Raw genomic sequence first — 16694 nt, 5'->3', positions numbered from 1 at the left:
TTAAATGACATTAACTGATGATGATAATCTAGGGTTGCCATACGTCTGGAATTTCCCAAACATTGCCAGGATTCGGCCGTCGGAAACAGTGCCTGGGCAGAAAACACTTAAATGTCTGGGAAAATCCAGACATATGGCAACCCATGTAGGAAGAGTAGATTTTGGCGAATTTACTTAAAAATAGCTCAAAAACCTCTCTCCCCCCCCCTTGTGTCCAGATTTTCACTTTTTGAAATATGGCAATCCTAGGCCAGTGGTGAGAAACCTACCGGTTATTTCAACCTGAGGGCCACATTCCATTCCCAAGGGCCACATACCAGTGGTGTGGCTCTGGAAATGTGCTGGCAACCAGTGCAACTGACCAAAATAGGTGTAGTATGCTTTGACCACCTGACACCCGTCAGGAATGGGAGGGTGACATCTTGTGCCAGTTACAAGTTTCTGAATGGTCTTCAAAGGCAGCCCCTAGCAAGTGTGCAACTACGGGAGCCCAATTGAAAGGCACCAGTGTATATGAATGCAACGTTGTAATTAATTTGCTGCACCAATACATCAGTATAGAAAAGGCCTCAGCAGCACTCAGATTCTAAGCACAAAATTGATTCAAGCCCCAGTACTTCCTTATTCCCAAGACTGCTTTAATGCAGCAAATGCTAGGCCTAGCTGTCTTTTGCTAGGTAATGTATGAAATAAAGAAGTGTACATAACAGGTTAATTAGAGACATCATTACTTATTACAGTTTTGGGTCTTCATTGTATATTTATGGTTTAAAAAAAAAGAATTTTCACACGAAAATAAAGTAACATACATCAGAGACAGCTAGAATTACGGCTTCCCTGAGTAGCGATTAGACTAGTATTTATAATCAGACGCTTTCTCTATTTCCGGGTCCACGATAGTTGAGCAGGGACACAGAGAACGGAACTCTCGGGCAGCGCAATAGCCACCTCCTTAAACGCAAGGGTCCTTCTAAGGGAGGAAGTGCTCGCACTGCGCATGCTCCTTCCTTTCCAGCGTTCGAGCCTCTTGCCGCCGCCACGGTAAGGCCTTGCTCTGGACGCCCCATCTTCCCCGCATCGCCCCCATCCTGTGCCTGGTCGGCCCCGCTCCTCATTTTGCTACGCCTGGGCGCTCTGCTCTTCCTCCCTGCCAGGCTCGTTTTGGCCGGAGGGGAGTCGGAGATAGAAAACGGGGCATGGATGGGGGGCGGGGATTGGGTGCCCGGTTGGAAGGCGGCAGTTTGTTAAGCCAGGCCGCGCGGCTCCTCTAGAGTTGAAGTAGGAGTGCGTGTGGGCTTGGGAGACTTAACACTAGCTTAGCCCTCGCGCCCGTCTCCCTCGAGGAGCATGTGCATGGTATATAATAAGCGTATCGTAAAATGGAAGTTGTGTGTCCCTGAACGTGTTCTGCAAACCAGGGAGTGGTGAGAGGCCGCTTTATGGCTTTAAATGAAGACATTATGAAGGGGACAATTATGGTCTTACAATTAGGCTAATGATAAAAATGGGGGCTTTGCTAAGGAAGCTTTTATGTGAAACTGTCTTAATAGCCTGATACTATAGTTATTTGGAAGAAAGTCACACTGAGTTGGAGTAAATAAGTATACAGTATCTTAAGATTACAGCTTTCAAGTCAAAAGTTCTCAATATCATCAAACTTGACTCTTGCTTTAATGGTTAGTGGAGGCTGCATTGAGCGCCTGTTGTTTATATGGAACTTGCTTATATGAGTATTCTGCACTGATGTTGCCAGAGAAAGTGTAGGTCAGTGCAAAGGGTCCCATGTTCAATTCATATCAATATTTTAAAGAATCGGGTGGTAGATGATGAATAGAGCGAATACTTTCTGATGAGACACTTAAGAGATGATACTGAGCTAAATGGAAAAAGTCTGATTTGGTATAAGGCAGTTTGCTATGACAGGTCTTGTCTAGCGTTGCTTAAAATTGAGGTATACAACATTTTAATGTAAGCACCTTTTCTTTCATACTCTTCAGCTTCCAACAGAGCAGTAAAATAACGTACTGGATTACTTTGTACCATTTTCTTGAGAAAGCCTGGTGTGTGTGTGTGTGTGTGTGTGTGAGAGAGAACTAAAAAAGGGGGGCTCTTTAAAATGTAATCTATATTTTCCTGCAGATGTTGATGCCTAAAAAAAACCGCATTGCCATCTACGAACTCCTTTTTAAGGAGGGAGTGATGGTAGCTAAGAAAGATGTTCATATGCCTAAACACCCAGAACTGGCAGACAAAAATGTGCCCAACCTCCATGTCATGAAAGCAATGCAGGTAAGGCACTGGCTTTCAACTGGAATGTTGCACCCTGACCTTAAGTGAGTTGCACCAGTAGCATCACCAACATTTTCTGAATGTTGTTCATCTCTAATAGTTGCATAGAAGAAGTGAGTGCAGGAAGTGCAACTTTCACCTCCCTGAAAGATCTTTGCAGTAAATAATTTTAAATTGGGTCCTATGTTGCCAATTGGAATTAAGAGTGAGTTCTGGATCTGAAAAGGTTGAAAGCTAGGCTAGTAAGGTAGGGAAGCCTAAAGGTGCCTAACAGTTTTATTAACATGGTGGTGGGAAGAAAGGGAATACCAAATACTTGACATATTTTACAGAACACTTACATAAACATGTGCAATCTCATTATACAACATAATCCATCTTTTAAAACTGGCGTCGATTCGTTCCCCTCTCCCCATCCCTGACGATGAGCTTCCTTCTGCTTTTGCCACTAATGTTTGCATGTAGAGTTCAATATGTAGAAAGTTGTTAGTGTTAATTAAAGTTATTAACAATTGCTGTGAACAAATAAGTATTAACAATAATTATAACTAGACTTCTGTCTTCTTAGTCGCTGAAATCTCGTGGTTATGTGAAGGAGCAGTTTGCATGGAGGCATTTCTACTGGTATTTGACCAATGAGGGCATCCAGTACTTGAGGGACTATCTCCATCTGCCACCTGAAATTGTGCCTGCCACCTTGCGTCGCAGTCGTCCTGAAACTGGACGACCACGGCCAAAAGGTAAGCTTTAATTCACATTACCTGCCTGGATTTGCTGTTGACGTAGTGTCCAGAATTGCTTTCCTTGGATGAAGCAAGAATTACAGTTTGGCAAAAGCACTTGGATTTGTTAATGTGGTTCTCACAAAGTCCTCTAACTCTTAAGACTAGGACACAGACATTAAGTATTTCTGCTGGGATTTGCCTTCAGCTATGTGAATGCACTGTTACAGAAGGGCAAGTGTCTGATAGGTTGCAGATACTATGAGTTCAGCTTGTACAAATTACTAGGCCATTGACTTTAGGAATCAGAATTGTTGAGTTGGAAGGGACCCCAAGGGCCATCTAATCCATTCCCCTGCAATGCAGGAACAAACAGTTTATTGCATTCATTTGTATTTTGCTAACTAAGACTCCTTACCCCTATTCATTTCTACATCCAAGACAGCTATATTTTATTGGAGCTAAATTAAGGAAGCATAGTGTTAAGAAGCCTGACTTTGCCAAATACATTTCAGGGCTGGAAATGGAGGTGTTTCATTATCCTTGTAGGTGTGAATCTATTGGAGACATGGTATCTTAGAAAAATTTTTTAATAAAGTGTTTCTAGCTTAATTTACCTCTAGTTTGTCCAGGTGAATCAGTCCTAAAAAGTTTCTTTGGTCATATAAGCACAGTCATAAGAATGATATTGGTCAGACTACTAACTCTTTTGTTTTGCCTTGAAGAGAAAATAATTTAAACTTACCACATCAAGGCCATGTACAGTTTTAAACTGTGACACATTCAGCAGAGTTCTGTTTGAATTGATTTCCTATGGTTTTTACACATGCTTTGCACTCTCATGTTGACGTATCGAATAAGCTTACAGGCAGTTGTATACAGTCATACCTTGGAAGTCGAACAGAATCCATTCCGGAAGTCTGTTTGACTTCCAAAATGTTTGGAAACCAAAGTGCAGCTTTTGATTGGCTGCAGGAAGCTCCTGCAGCCAATTGGAAGCTGCGGAAGCCCTGTTGGATGTTTGGGTTCCAAAGAACATATGCAAACCGGAACACTCACTTCTGGGTTTGCGGTGCTCAGGAGCCAAAACTTCCAAGGCGTTCAGGATCCAAGGTACAACTTTACTTGATTAGGTGATTCTTACATATTTGATAGTGCATTCAGTTATTAGTGGAGTGTTGCTGCTATAGATTCATCTATCACAATAGCAGAGGTCTCTTGGATCTGTTTTCAGTTTCATGCAGCTGTAAGCCCAACCATGTACAGAATTTTGACCATAACCAGTTCCCAATTGATGAAAATCTAGTCTGGTTTTAAATGTACAGGGGAGGCAGCTACTTTGGATACAACAGCCATGTACTGCCTGCTTTCTGACAAGTGACTTTGTGTGTATCAACTTAACTTGCAAATAGGGAATTCACTGTAAGGTTAGCATTCAACACTACCAGGAATTCAGCCCCACAGGTTGAAGGCAGTGACGGTTGCTCATGCCTCAAATAATGCTTAGAGATCATGGTGAAGGTGGTTGTTCTGTTTTTATCCACCTTCTTCCTAGTACATCTCATTACATTCTCAGTTGTAGCCTTAAAGTAGTGCATCGAGTTGCCAAATTGTGTTGTTCAAGTCTACCTGGTGAGTTGCATGTTTTGGTAGTTTGAAGCATAGACCTCCATTGAATTGAAAGAGGTTAAGAGTGGTCCAAATGTATTAGCTTTCAGCTGAACTGTTAAAAAAATAGTGCTTTTCAAGGGAAAAATGTATTTGGTATTTTTGAAGTCCTTTACCTTGTAATAAAAATGTTTCATCAACACACTGTTACACAATGTGGTTAATAAATACAACTGACTTAATTTTAAATAATATACATTTTTGAAGAACAACTTAAAATGCTATGACTGTTAAGCTGAAAGCTTCTTGATTGATTTGTCCTGTTTTTACCTTTACAGGGTTGGAGGGTGAGCGTCCTGCTCGCCTTACACGGGGAGAGGCTGACAGGGACACCTACAGACGCAGTGCTGCTCCTCGTAAGTGTTTAAAACAAGAGGTTAACCTGTCTCTGTCATTGTTTTCGTGTACATTTACCTAGCTTTTCATTTATTTAAAGTTTGGAGGAAATACAGCACGTATTGGCTGGCCTTGGGAACCAGCCAAAACGTGGTTGCTGGTCCCTAGGAATCCTCCCCTGTTGGGAGTTGGACAGTCTCTGAATATGAGCGCATGAGCAGGGTAGTGCAACACAGCCCTAATCCTGGGCTTTTGCAATAATCCCTCCAGTTGTGCTTTGGAGTTGTGCTAAGATAAAAAGTGAAGTGTGACATAATGGTACAATTCCCCTCTGCTTATATTCTAAACTGGTGGGAAGGTTGGCTGGGCTTGTCAAGCTTCCCAGAGTAGGAAAGGGATGCTGCCAGGACAAGAGCATTTGTAGGGCAGGAATATTTTATTTATGCAATCAACTTGCATAAGTAACGTATGCCTAAATAATATCGTGACTGTTAGCAGTCTGACACTTTAAAAATGCTTTCAAATATTATAGATATGTCTCTATGTGGTACTCCTTGTCTTGAATAATGTGGAGTATTTTTTCTTCTTAGCTGGTGCTGACAAGAAGGCAGAGGCTGGAGCTGGGTCAGCTACTGAATTTCAGTTTGTAAGTATATATAGAATATTTAATTTTATGCAAATGCTTAAAAGAACACGTACATGCCTCTGACCAAAATCAGACACTTTCATATCTTCCTTGTTGAGTTGGCAACAGTATTGCAGGCACAATTACATGTATCTCAGGCTTCTGTTTATATTGCTGGGGTAATAATGTGGATGGCACATGCTAATAAAGCTATCTTCTGAGTCAGTCCAATATGAATTCTAAAACAGGAGAGGGTGATGATGATTAGGCAGCACAGGCTCCAGGCAAACTGTAGTCATGGGCAGCTAGTCCCACATAATAACCCAGAAGTAGGCACATGTCCCCATTCCATTGAAAAATGCATCTGGCTAGTTTGGGGTCACCAATGCAGATAGAAATGGGGAGCCAAATATTCATGGGCAGTCAGTGCAGGTGTCTTCCCATGTGAGAATCTCTCTTGCTGGAGTTGCTGGATTAGACAATGGGGACAGCTGCTGCCTATTTTTACAAGTAACATTTTTAATGAATAATAAAAGATAGCAAAATGTTGCCAGTATAAATCTGGTATTAATTTTGAAGCTACCAGCTTTCTCCCAAGGTTTTTCGTTTGTTGGTTTTTTACATTGTCACAATGCACCTTGTAAACTCTTTATTTCCTGACCTAACACAATTTTATTTATGACAAATTGATCCCTATGCAGTATGCATGCCCTGCCAAGTGTTTTTCAACTACTTGATAGTTTAAATGCATTGCTATGCAGTGTATTCACTTGTGCAATTTGGTGTAGAAATTTTGATAACACTTGATCTAGGCTCTCATTGACTAGAATAATTGAACTTGTGTCTGAGCTACAGCTTGCCTGCTTTTCACCTGCATGCTCTCCAGCCCTTGCTTTCTAGATAAGTGCCTTTGAATGGACTTCTTGTCCATATAAATGATGTTTTGTTGCACTTTGGCCCCCATTTTGCCTATCTTAGAATTCAGGTAACTTCTGCTGTTATTTTTAGCAGCGAGAAGAGGCAGTGATGAATCATGCCAATGAATGAAATGTGGTGTAGTAGTTGTTGTGGGTGCACTGATGATGTTTTCTTTTTCTTTTTTTAATTTACAGAGAGGTGGATTTGGGCGTGGACGTGGTCAACCACCTCAGTAGAAATTTGTTGCTGTTTGGTTGCATCTTGTGTATAATAAATAGGTGAAAAATGCACTTTGTATCTTTGAATCATTTAATTATGAAGCTTCATGGGTGAAATATTGCTTGTTTTAAAATGTGGAGGATAAACCCCCCAAAACATAATAGGAATGTTGTGTAAGAAAACATCTTGTGGTATCTTGACTATTTACTTTATAAAACAGGTATCAAATCCTTGTGGCTCCTGCTATGACTCCTAACTTGAAGAAAATTGGGAAAGGATTTCTTGATGTCAGAGGGATGAAGCATTAACTGTTGGCATACTTATCTTCCTTATCTTATGCCCATTCTTCCCCGATTATGTTCGCCATCTAACTGGAGTATCCATGTTATCTGCTTTGCATCTAGATGCAATCATCATCATCTTGCCTCCTGAAATTAGATTAGGTTGTGCAGAATGAATTGAAATTGTATATACAATTTGTTCTGGCCTTAAATTTCAGGCTTGCATAGTTCACAGCTTTGTGGATTGATGTGCCACTAGCAGTCAATGTAATCATAGTTGGGCATCATTTCCCCACAAAAAGTAAAAGCAGTCATTAACACTATTTCTTGCTTGACCGTGGTCCTGTTAGGGGAAAATATCATTAGAAAAAGTCAAACAATTTAATGGGACATACTTCTAGGTATGTTTTGTGCATAGGATTGCTGTATTGGCTTGATAGTTAGGACAGGCTGTTATATTTGGCAAGCTTATGATTCAATCAACTGAGCATAAAAAGCTTTGCTACAGTATTGGGATGTATTTGTAATTGGGAGTTGTTGGAACTATAGTCTCTCCTGTCCCTGAGGCTTGGTTCCATGCATTAAACTCCACAAAGGGTCACAATCTCCACTTTACTGATGGAGAACTGAAACTGAGATAGTGACCCAGTAGACCAAGCATTTGCTAGTAACAACCATTTGGAGAGAACTGGAAGAAAAGGTGAGCGGCAAATATATGAAACCTTTTCTATTTATGAATTAGAAGTGTACGGTACTATAGAGTGCAGTTCTTAAATAAGGTTGACGAAGATCTAGGCAATACATAGTTTCACCAGTAGATGCTGAACAATGTGAAAGTAGGGTATTTTTTTTATATATAAAATGAGTATAGCTGAGTTAAGGCGTTTAGCATGCCAGCCATGTCTGGCTCTTACTATTTAATACCCACTTTGCATAGAAAAGTGTTTGCTGTTGTAAAGCTGGAGGAAATTGGTACATCTAGTTGCGGACATGAACCGTTCTGGGGTGCCGTTTGCACCCCAAAAAGTCCGCAACTAGGGCGGCGCTTGTGCGCGAGCGCGATAGAGTGCTTCTGTGTTTGCCACATTCGCAAGCCGAAAAGACGCAACATGAACCTAACACAACACGAGGTATGACTGTACTGGGCAGTGCTTTACATGCTTCTTGCATATATCTCTAGAACCATGATACCATTGGTGCTAATGACCTGCTTTTTGCAGAGTGTGGTGGTGATATCCTACTTATAGGTGTTACTTTGTTCTGGGCTCTTGAGAAGTCTGGAGACATTGGAAATCCCAATCTTTCCTTTTTGGTGTGACTTCTTTGGATATAATGTGTTAAGGCAGAATGAGAACTCTGAAGACCATGCTCTCAGCCCTTCTGTTATTTTAACATTTATATTTCACATTTCCTCCCAAGAAATTCAATGTGGTGCACGTGGTTCTCTCTATTTTATTCTCATTGCAACCCCATGAAGGATAGGTTAGGTTGAGAGGCAGTGTCAGGACTGTAGGCTTGTGAAGATGGGCTTAAGTACGTGAGTAATGACCAGGGTTCTAGGACAGTAACAAATTTACAGTTGTGCATTCAGTCCAGAATTTGGTGTCTTGAAATTTGCTTTGTCCTTTTAAAGGACTAGATAGAGGTTCCAGTGGTGAGGCAGGATTCTGCTGTTCCGCATAATTCCTGGTCCCTTCTCAAGACTTGCAAAAGTAGAATAAATCACAAAATACATACAATACATACCAGAGTGGGAAATGTAAGGTCATGGGGCCATATGCAGCCCTCCAGGCCTGTATTGGGAATCTTTCCAGGTCACACCCCACTTTCCCTGACCATATCCCTTTAGAATGTGTCCTTAAACATGCCTCTTGCTTGTCTGGGTGAAGAACAGAAATATGCATATGTGTAGAAAGCTGACTTGTGTTGCTGGAATATCTGCTTCTTTGACCCACATACTTTTTCTGCTCACACTGGCATGTAGCCCCTAGAAGTTGCCCATCCATGAAGGAATGTGGCTCTTGAAAAAGGTTTCCCATCTCTGATTCTCTCTCACACACACACCTCCCAGAATTCAGCTCTTGACTCTCCCCAACTTCCACAGAGCATAATGGCTCTGCATGTTAACTTTTCTGTGGTTGGTAAGTAATGTGCTCCAACTCAACAAACTTTATTATTTTCCAGCATCATTACTGAATTGCATTTAAACACAATATTAACAAGAGGCTATAACAACTGGAAGGACAGATCCTGAAGTTGAGGCTCCAGTACTTTGGCCACCTCATGAGAAGGGAAGACTCCCTAGAAAAGACCCTGATGTTAGGAAAGATGGAGGGCACAAGGAGAAGGGGACGACAGAGGATGAGATGGTTGGACAGTGTTCTCAAAGCTACTAACATGAGTTTGGCCAAACTGCGAGAGGCAGTGAAGGATAGGCGTGCCTGGCGTGCTCTGGTCCATGAGGTCACGAAGAGTCGGACACGACTGAACAACTACAAATATATCAGCAGGGAAACATGGTTTAAGTTTTTCTCTCTGCATTTTGTAATAGGGCTAGTCAAAATACACAGTGAGCTGCAACTGTTTTCAGATTTGTGTTGCTAGTTTTAAATATGTGCTCCTGCTTAGGGAAAGTTGGCATGCTTTCTAGTACTGTACTAGGTAATGAGATGGATGTCTAGAGGGCATCGTCAGTGATAGTCTGGTGGTTTTTATATATTTTTTTCTAAATCTCAAAAAGATTTGAGCTTTTTGTGCTCATGGAATTGTCTACTGAATCAATATTGGGCTAAATATATATTGTGTGGATTGCATACTGTGGTGTAATGCTCCATTAGGATGTGTTTCCACCCATCTCAGGATGTCACTGGGTTGCACTAGATAAACCCACACCTAGCATGATCTGAGGCAAATGAAAACATCCCCCACTTCCTGCAACACAACATTGATCTCCAGTTATTTTCAGAACAAGATGAGGGCCCATCCTATGCACTGGGTCTGCTTTCCATTAGGAAAAAATGCTTCTCCCCCAGCTGGTACCTGGGCTTGTGGCCCAAAAGCCAGCTGGAGATGGAATTCAGAGGCATCCCTATCCTATAATGGAATCATAATCTGGAAATCACTTTGTTGGTGACAGCAACAATGAGCTTTCCAGATTATTTACAAGAACAGTCTCCGTACTAAATTGAAACCCTGTTGGTAGGTTCAGTTTGTAGTCTCAATATTATCACATCTATTTTCCCTTAGAGGGAAAGTTTTAAATTTAGGGAATATCTTGTACCTCCCAAGTTTACCACCCTGTCCTGGGTAACATAGGGCTTCATATTATTCAACAGCCTTTCCTTTACTGGATCCTCAAGGAGGTGGCCTTTAAGAAATTTTACGAGGACTTCAGTAACTTTCATTTCCCCAGCAGTTCACACAAGAGATTCAATTTCTGGACATCTCAGTTGCTTTCCTTTACCAACTAGAATACACAGGATCCATTTGGCTACAAGACAATCTCTACACTCCAACTGCATTTATTTTTCTTTCCTGGACAAGGACTTAAACTTGAATTCCTCCCACCCAAGTACTCTTAAAACTATGCTGAATGAAATTTAGTGAAAATGAATTTGAATGAAATGAAGGAACAGACTGACAAAGCCAGATGAACCTAGGAGTTGCCTGCAACAGAACAGTCCCAGAAGAGAAGGTGACAGAACACCATTAATTGCCTATAGCTTTCAGCTAAAAAGATTCTGACATCGGGAGCTTATTCTGTACAAATTACAGGTTTTGGGTAGTAGCATTCTCACACTCCCTTAATATAAAGTACGGGTGGGGAACCTTTTTCAGCTTGAAGCTCGCCTTCTCTTCTACATACCGGTAAGCCCTTTTCTATCCTCAATCCAGGCAAGTAAGACATCAGTGTTAAAGGAGAAATTCAAGCAAGCCAAAAACTTGAGGGTGTGAAGCAGGGCTGTAGCTTGGGGAAGAGATACCGATAGAGAGGCCTGGAGGGCTGCATATGTTGACACCCACACCCAGTCTGAGGTTCCCTACTGATGTAGGAGCTGGGCATTTTTTGTTAGTTAACTTACTTTTTAATTGCATACTGTTTTAAGCTATTTGTATGCTGCTCAGATGTTTCATATGGTGGAAAGGCTGATATCAGTCTTGCAAAATAAATCCATTAGTCATACCATCAGGGTCTTGCCTTCCAGTGTGATATGCCACATCATCTACCAATAATGACCTTTTGCTTTCCTCACAAGTCAAAAGACAGGTTAACCTCTCTGAAAAAGAATAAATGGACACAATAGTAATGTTCAACTACTGGGGGGGGGGCATAGTTAGAGTGGCCAGGGCACACTCATATAATTGGTGCTGTTGTAATTCAGTAAATCCTTCAATGGGAAGTTCTGGTATGAAATTGCTGAATTAGAATTTCAGTAAATCTATTCAGACTCAAATGAGGGTTGTGGACATCATTCCTATTTAGGTGTTTGGTCCTAATAAAGGTATTTAGGTAAGGTGTTTAGGAAAGTTTTTAATGTTTGAAGTTTTATTCCGTTTTTAATGTTTTGTTGAAAGCCGCCCAGAGTGGCTGGGGAAACCCAGCCAGATGGGCGGGGTAAAAATAATAAATTATTATTCATTATTATTATTGCCATATTGTAGATTACTATTACTAACAGCTACTGTTGTTGTGAATGGATCACACTAGTCTTGTAGTATACATCTGGGTTTTGTGTAGAAATGCCACAGGGCTTTAATGTAAGCTTATTAAGCTGCAATCCCATACCCACTTGATTGGGATAAAGGCTCATCATAAATTGTGGAACTTTCTTCCAAGTAAATCCATGTGTTAGTCTTTAAAGGTACACAAGCACACAATAGAAGTATTATGGTAAAACATACGTAAAGGTAAAGGTAAAGGGACCCCTGGCCATTGAAGTCCAGTCACGGACGATTCGGGGGTTACGGCGCTCATCTCGCTTTATTGACTGAGGGAGCCGACGTTTGTCCGCAGACAGCTTCCGGGTCATGTGGCCAGCATGACTAAGCCGCTTCTGGCGAAACCAGAGCAGCGCACGGAAACACCGTTTACCTTCCCACTAGAGCAGTACCTATTTATCTACTTTCACTTTGACGTGCTTTTGAACTGCTAGGTGGGCAGGAGCTGGGACCGAGCAACGGGAGCTCGCCCTGTCGTGGGGATTCGAACCACCAACCTGATCGGCAAGCCCTAGGCTCTGTGGTTTAGACCACAGCGCCATCCGCATCCCCAAACATACATAGCTGTCCTGAAATAGTCACGCTGTCAATCAAAGGCAGCACTGCCTTTACATTGTGGTCAGCTAAATATAATTCTTAGTGCAAAAGTTTATTCTTTCTTTACATTTCCCCTTTTGGTTGCAGGGTATAAATGTATTATCACTCTAGATATAAGTGATGACTAAAATCCTAGATAACTATAAGTGCAGTTGTTTTGGCTGATGTTGTAGTTTATTCTTTAGAATTCTTTGAGTTTCCCTAACAGGGTTAGCTGCTGTTCAGATAACATAGGTATTATTAATGCTACCCATTTTGAACTTGCGCTTTATGAAGTCAACAAGAGGAATGGACACTTATAGGACATAGGTAGTCAGCCCCTCTGGCATGCATGGACACTCAATGCTATGCTTTTGCAGGGAATTGTAGGCCCATGTGTATCCCTCGCATTCCCATCCCGCCTTCCCTGCTGTTCTTGGTTAAGGGACATGACATTCAAGCTCCTGTTCTTTGACAGTAAAAGCAGGTTTAATGGAGAAATGGAGGGTATGCACAGGCTTCCCATTTAATATAACAGCATGATGCAGTGTCAGCATATCATGAAGGCAGGGGGAAGAAACACAGCTTTAACCTCCTATGCTATGGGAATCCCTTCAGGTTTGGGCATTGTGTCTACAGTGTACTGGCAGAAGATTTCTTATTTCTGATTTATATAGATGCCTGCAACAAAGAAATACTGCAATCTCACATACACTGAACCTAGGAGTAAATCCCATTTTATTTAAATAGGGCTTCAGGGTTGACACATAGGATTTCACTATAACCCATCAGTATGTTAATGACACTCAGTTCTATATATCCGTAACATCTGAATCAAGAGAGCTTGTGTAGGTCCTGGACTAGTGCCTGGTTGCAGGGTGGGCTTGAATCCTGTCAGGATGAAGGTGCTGTGGGAGAGTGGTTCTTGTGATTCAGAAAGTGGCCAGCTGCTTGCCCTGGATGGAGTTGTATTTCCCCTGAAGGAACAGGTATGCAGCTTTCGGATCCAGCTTTGTCAATTGAGGCCCAGCTGGCCTTAGTGGCTAGGAATGCCTTCGGATCTTATGACAATTTCACCAGTTGTGGGATAGCTTAACCACAGTAGTAGTAGGCAGGAACTAGATTTACTGCACAATGCTGCAGCCCAATTACTGACAGAAGTAAGACCCCCTTCCACACTTGCTTGGAGAGCTACCTTGAACACAACAGCTTGGGACCGGTTTACAAAGGATTGCCTTACCACATAAGTCCCCATTTGGATCTGTGGAAGTGATACATTTTGATAAATGTACCTACCTGCTTTTAAAGTTTGAGTTTATTGGTACAGTAATGGATATTATTTGTATTGCTTCAAGTAAACCGCTTAAGATGTTTTTGTTGATTAAGTGATATATAAATCTTGTTAAATAATACCGAAATGTTTGCATGCTAGACAGTACATAAAATCTGTACTTTTAACATGGGGCCATTGTGTCCACTTAAGTTGGGGGGGGCATTTTTGACCTATAAAGCCTTATGTGACTCAAGGACCACCTCTCCCCAAAACCAGTCTGGACCCCAGAACCAACATGGACCTTGCAATCATCATCTGGGCCCTTCCTCATGTGCTTCCTCCTCAGGAACTCCAGAGGGTGGCAACATTAGAATACAACTTTTCAGTGGTGGTAACCCACTTGTGGAATAATCTCTGGGAAGCTTGCCTAGTGCCATCAATACATAGCTTTAAGTGCTAGGCAAAAGCATTTCTTTTCACCAGGCCTTTGGCTCTTATCCTGGCCCAACTGCACTGGCTACCAATTAGTTTCAAAGTGCTGGTTTTGACCTATAAAGCCTTAAACCCTTCAGGACTGCAAAAATCTCAAGGCCCACCTCTCTGCATATTAACTGACCTGGACCCTGCAATAATAATCTGAGGCCCTTCTTCATGTGCCTCTTCTGAGAGAAGTCTGGAGGGTGGCAACACGAGAGCAGGCCTTTTCTACGGTGGCTCCCCACTTGTGCAATGCTCTCCTCACGATGGCTGGCCTGATGCCTTCATTATACATCTTTAGGTGGCAGGCGAAAACATTCCTCCTCTTCCAGGCCTTTGGTTAATTAAACAATCTATGGCCTTTTAAATTGTGTGTAGGGTGGGTTCTTTTGTAGTATGTTTGTATTTTTATATTGTAAACTGCCCTGTGGTTTTCAAATAAAGGGTGGTATAGATAATTATTACCTGTAGCCTCCTTGAGTGGATGGGATGTTTTAATCCTGCCTTTTAAAAATAGGATTCTCTTTTAGATTCGTCTTTGGTTTTCTTTTATGCCAGTTTTAATGTGTTTTTTTATATAGTGAGTTACCTTGTTAAAAATTAACCCAAAAAATAATAAATACTACTGATGATGTAACTCATTAACTGAGGGTTTAAAATATCTGGCAGATATAATAGTAAATGCATTGTAATTGTTTTTAATTTTTATTTTATTACTGTTTTGTTTGCTGCCTTGGGCTCCTTTGGGAAGACAGATGGGATAAAAATGTACTAATGCAAGAAAATAATGACATCTGCACATCTTAAGAAAATAAAGATACAAACTGGTAATAATACTAAATCCCGTCTCAAATTCTTTTATATGTGAGGACCATCAACCTCTGCTTTTAAAACAAATTCTACTTAAATGCCTAGGCCATGCTTGTAAGCATTTGCAGGTTCATTCTTCATTATATGGCCTACACAGAAAGATTTAATAGTTTGTGTTGGAGATTTTCCAACCAGTGTTCTGTATTAAAGAAACTTTGCAAAGGAACCCCTTGCGAAGTTATCCTGTTTGCTACAGTGTGAACTTTTGGCTGTACACTCAGCTACTCCACACTAAATAATGGTTTTCAATATTGGAACAGAGAACTGAATTGTACTTGTAACTATGTCCGCTCATGGCTTAGGGTAGCTTTTGCCTGAATGTTTAAGCAAATGAGAGGGTGGTTTGCCTGTGGCCCTGACGGATGCCAGAGAGGGAGGCACCTCAATTTGTTATGCTCTGTTGGGCTGCAAGTGTTTAAAACAAGCTGGTTTGGTGCAATTCAAAGTATGGTAAGTGCCATTTCTTCTAACTGTAGGAATGAATGGGGATCTGCAATGCAGTCTTATGCATTTCATGATAACCTCTGATTTCCCAATGTGTTAAGTGGGGCTTCCTTGCGTATAGGATTGTAGCTTTAAGATGTCAAAAGCAACACAGGGACGGAAATAATCCTTTAGAAAACATTCCCTACTGACAATGTAAAAATGATAGAGGTCTGGTTTGATTTTATATGTCAGTAAGGAAGAACACAGTTTGTCCCCACCCTTTCCCCCTAACAACCAACCTGGACCTTGCGATCATCATCTGGGGCCCTGCATATGTGCTCCATCCTCAGGACATCTCTCATTCAATTTGAAAGTAATTAAAGCTGCCCTAGATGATGGAAGGTAAAATGCCATGCGTTCTCGTCTTAGGGATATAAAGGAGTCTGTGTTTTGCTGCTGTTGTAAAATGCAGGAGAGTTAACATTGCTCTGAGGGGAAACGTTTTTTGTCAGGCCTTAAAATTATGCATCCTACGGTAGGTATGTCAGCTTGGAAGCAAGTCTATGTAACTTACCGCTTGGTAAGTTGTATAGACGGTGGGGGAGGCAGAAGAGAAAGACAACTTAAAAATAACATTTCACGCCACTGCTCGCCCAGACATCCCTGTATCAATGACAGTCTCACAGAGCACACCTTGCAGACAGTACTCGCTATATGCATGCTCGTTCGAGGAGGGCGGGGACACACCATAACTCTGGCAAAATACTACAGTATTTATTCGCAAGAGGCGAAAAATCCCTATACAGTAGTTTTACCTACTATGTGCCCTGGCTTCCAAGTAGGTACACCTCTGGCTTAACGAAGAGGCGACTTTTATATAAAAATAATTCACCACCACCACATAAATAGGAGGCACCCCTTTCTTCAGCCTCTCCCTCCTTCATTTCACGCTCACAAGCCTGGCTTCAAGACTTCTCCGCCGTTACGTTTTTGGCGTGCTGCTCCTCCTCACACAAGATGGGCATTGTTTCATTCGGGCTACGCGTTTTACGCAGGGCCGCTGTCAGCCCTTGTGCAAAAACGTTGCGCCAGACATCTGGCTCAGTGTAGTTTCGGCGCGCGGAGGCTGCGTAAGGCTGCGATGGCGGCGGAGGGAGAAAGGCGCCCCTCCCCCTTGCTCTCGACACCGTTCCGCTTAGTGTGGCTCTAGGCGCAACCCTTGCGCTGGGAGGCGACGCTCTGTAACGGGTGTCCGGAACCGAAGGGCGGTGGGGAGGGGGTGCGCGCGCGAGAGA

At 41.9% G+C, this 16694-nt stretch overlaps 1 protein-coding gene across 1 annotated transcript; it reads left to right on the top strand.

The window, feature by feature from the left end:
- Window positions 1-934: 934 nt before the first annotated feature.
- Window positions 935-6848, top strand: RPS10 (ribosomal protein S10). The gene is made up of 6 exons (XM_033152625.1): window positions 935-1041; window positions 2140-2289; window positions 2858-3029; window positions 4958-5035; window positions 5606-5661; window positions 6753-6848. The coding sequence occupies exons 2-6, from the start codon at window positions 2140-2142 to the stop codon at window positions 6792-6794; spliced, it is 498 nt and encodes a 165-aa protein (XP_033008516.1). The 5' UTR covers window positions 935-1041; the 3' UTR covers window positions 6795-6848.
- Window positions 6849-16694: the final 9846 nt, after the last annotated feature.

Source organism: Lacerta agilis, chromosome 6 (genome assembly GCF_009819535.1).
Source record: "Lacerta agilis isolate rLacAgi1 chromosome 6, rLacAgi1.pri, whole genome shotgun sequence".
NCBI lineage: Eukaryota > Metazoa > Chordata > Lepidosauria > Squamata > Lacertidae > Lacerta > Lacerta agilis.
Note: the sequence above shows the minus strand (reverse complement) of the source record. Positions and strands in the feature narration are given on the sequence as shown.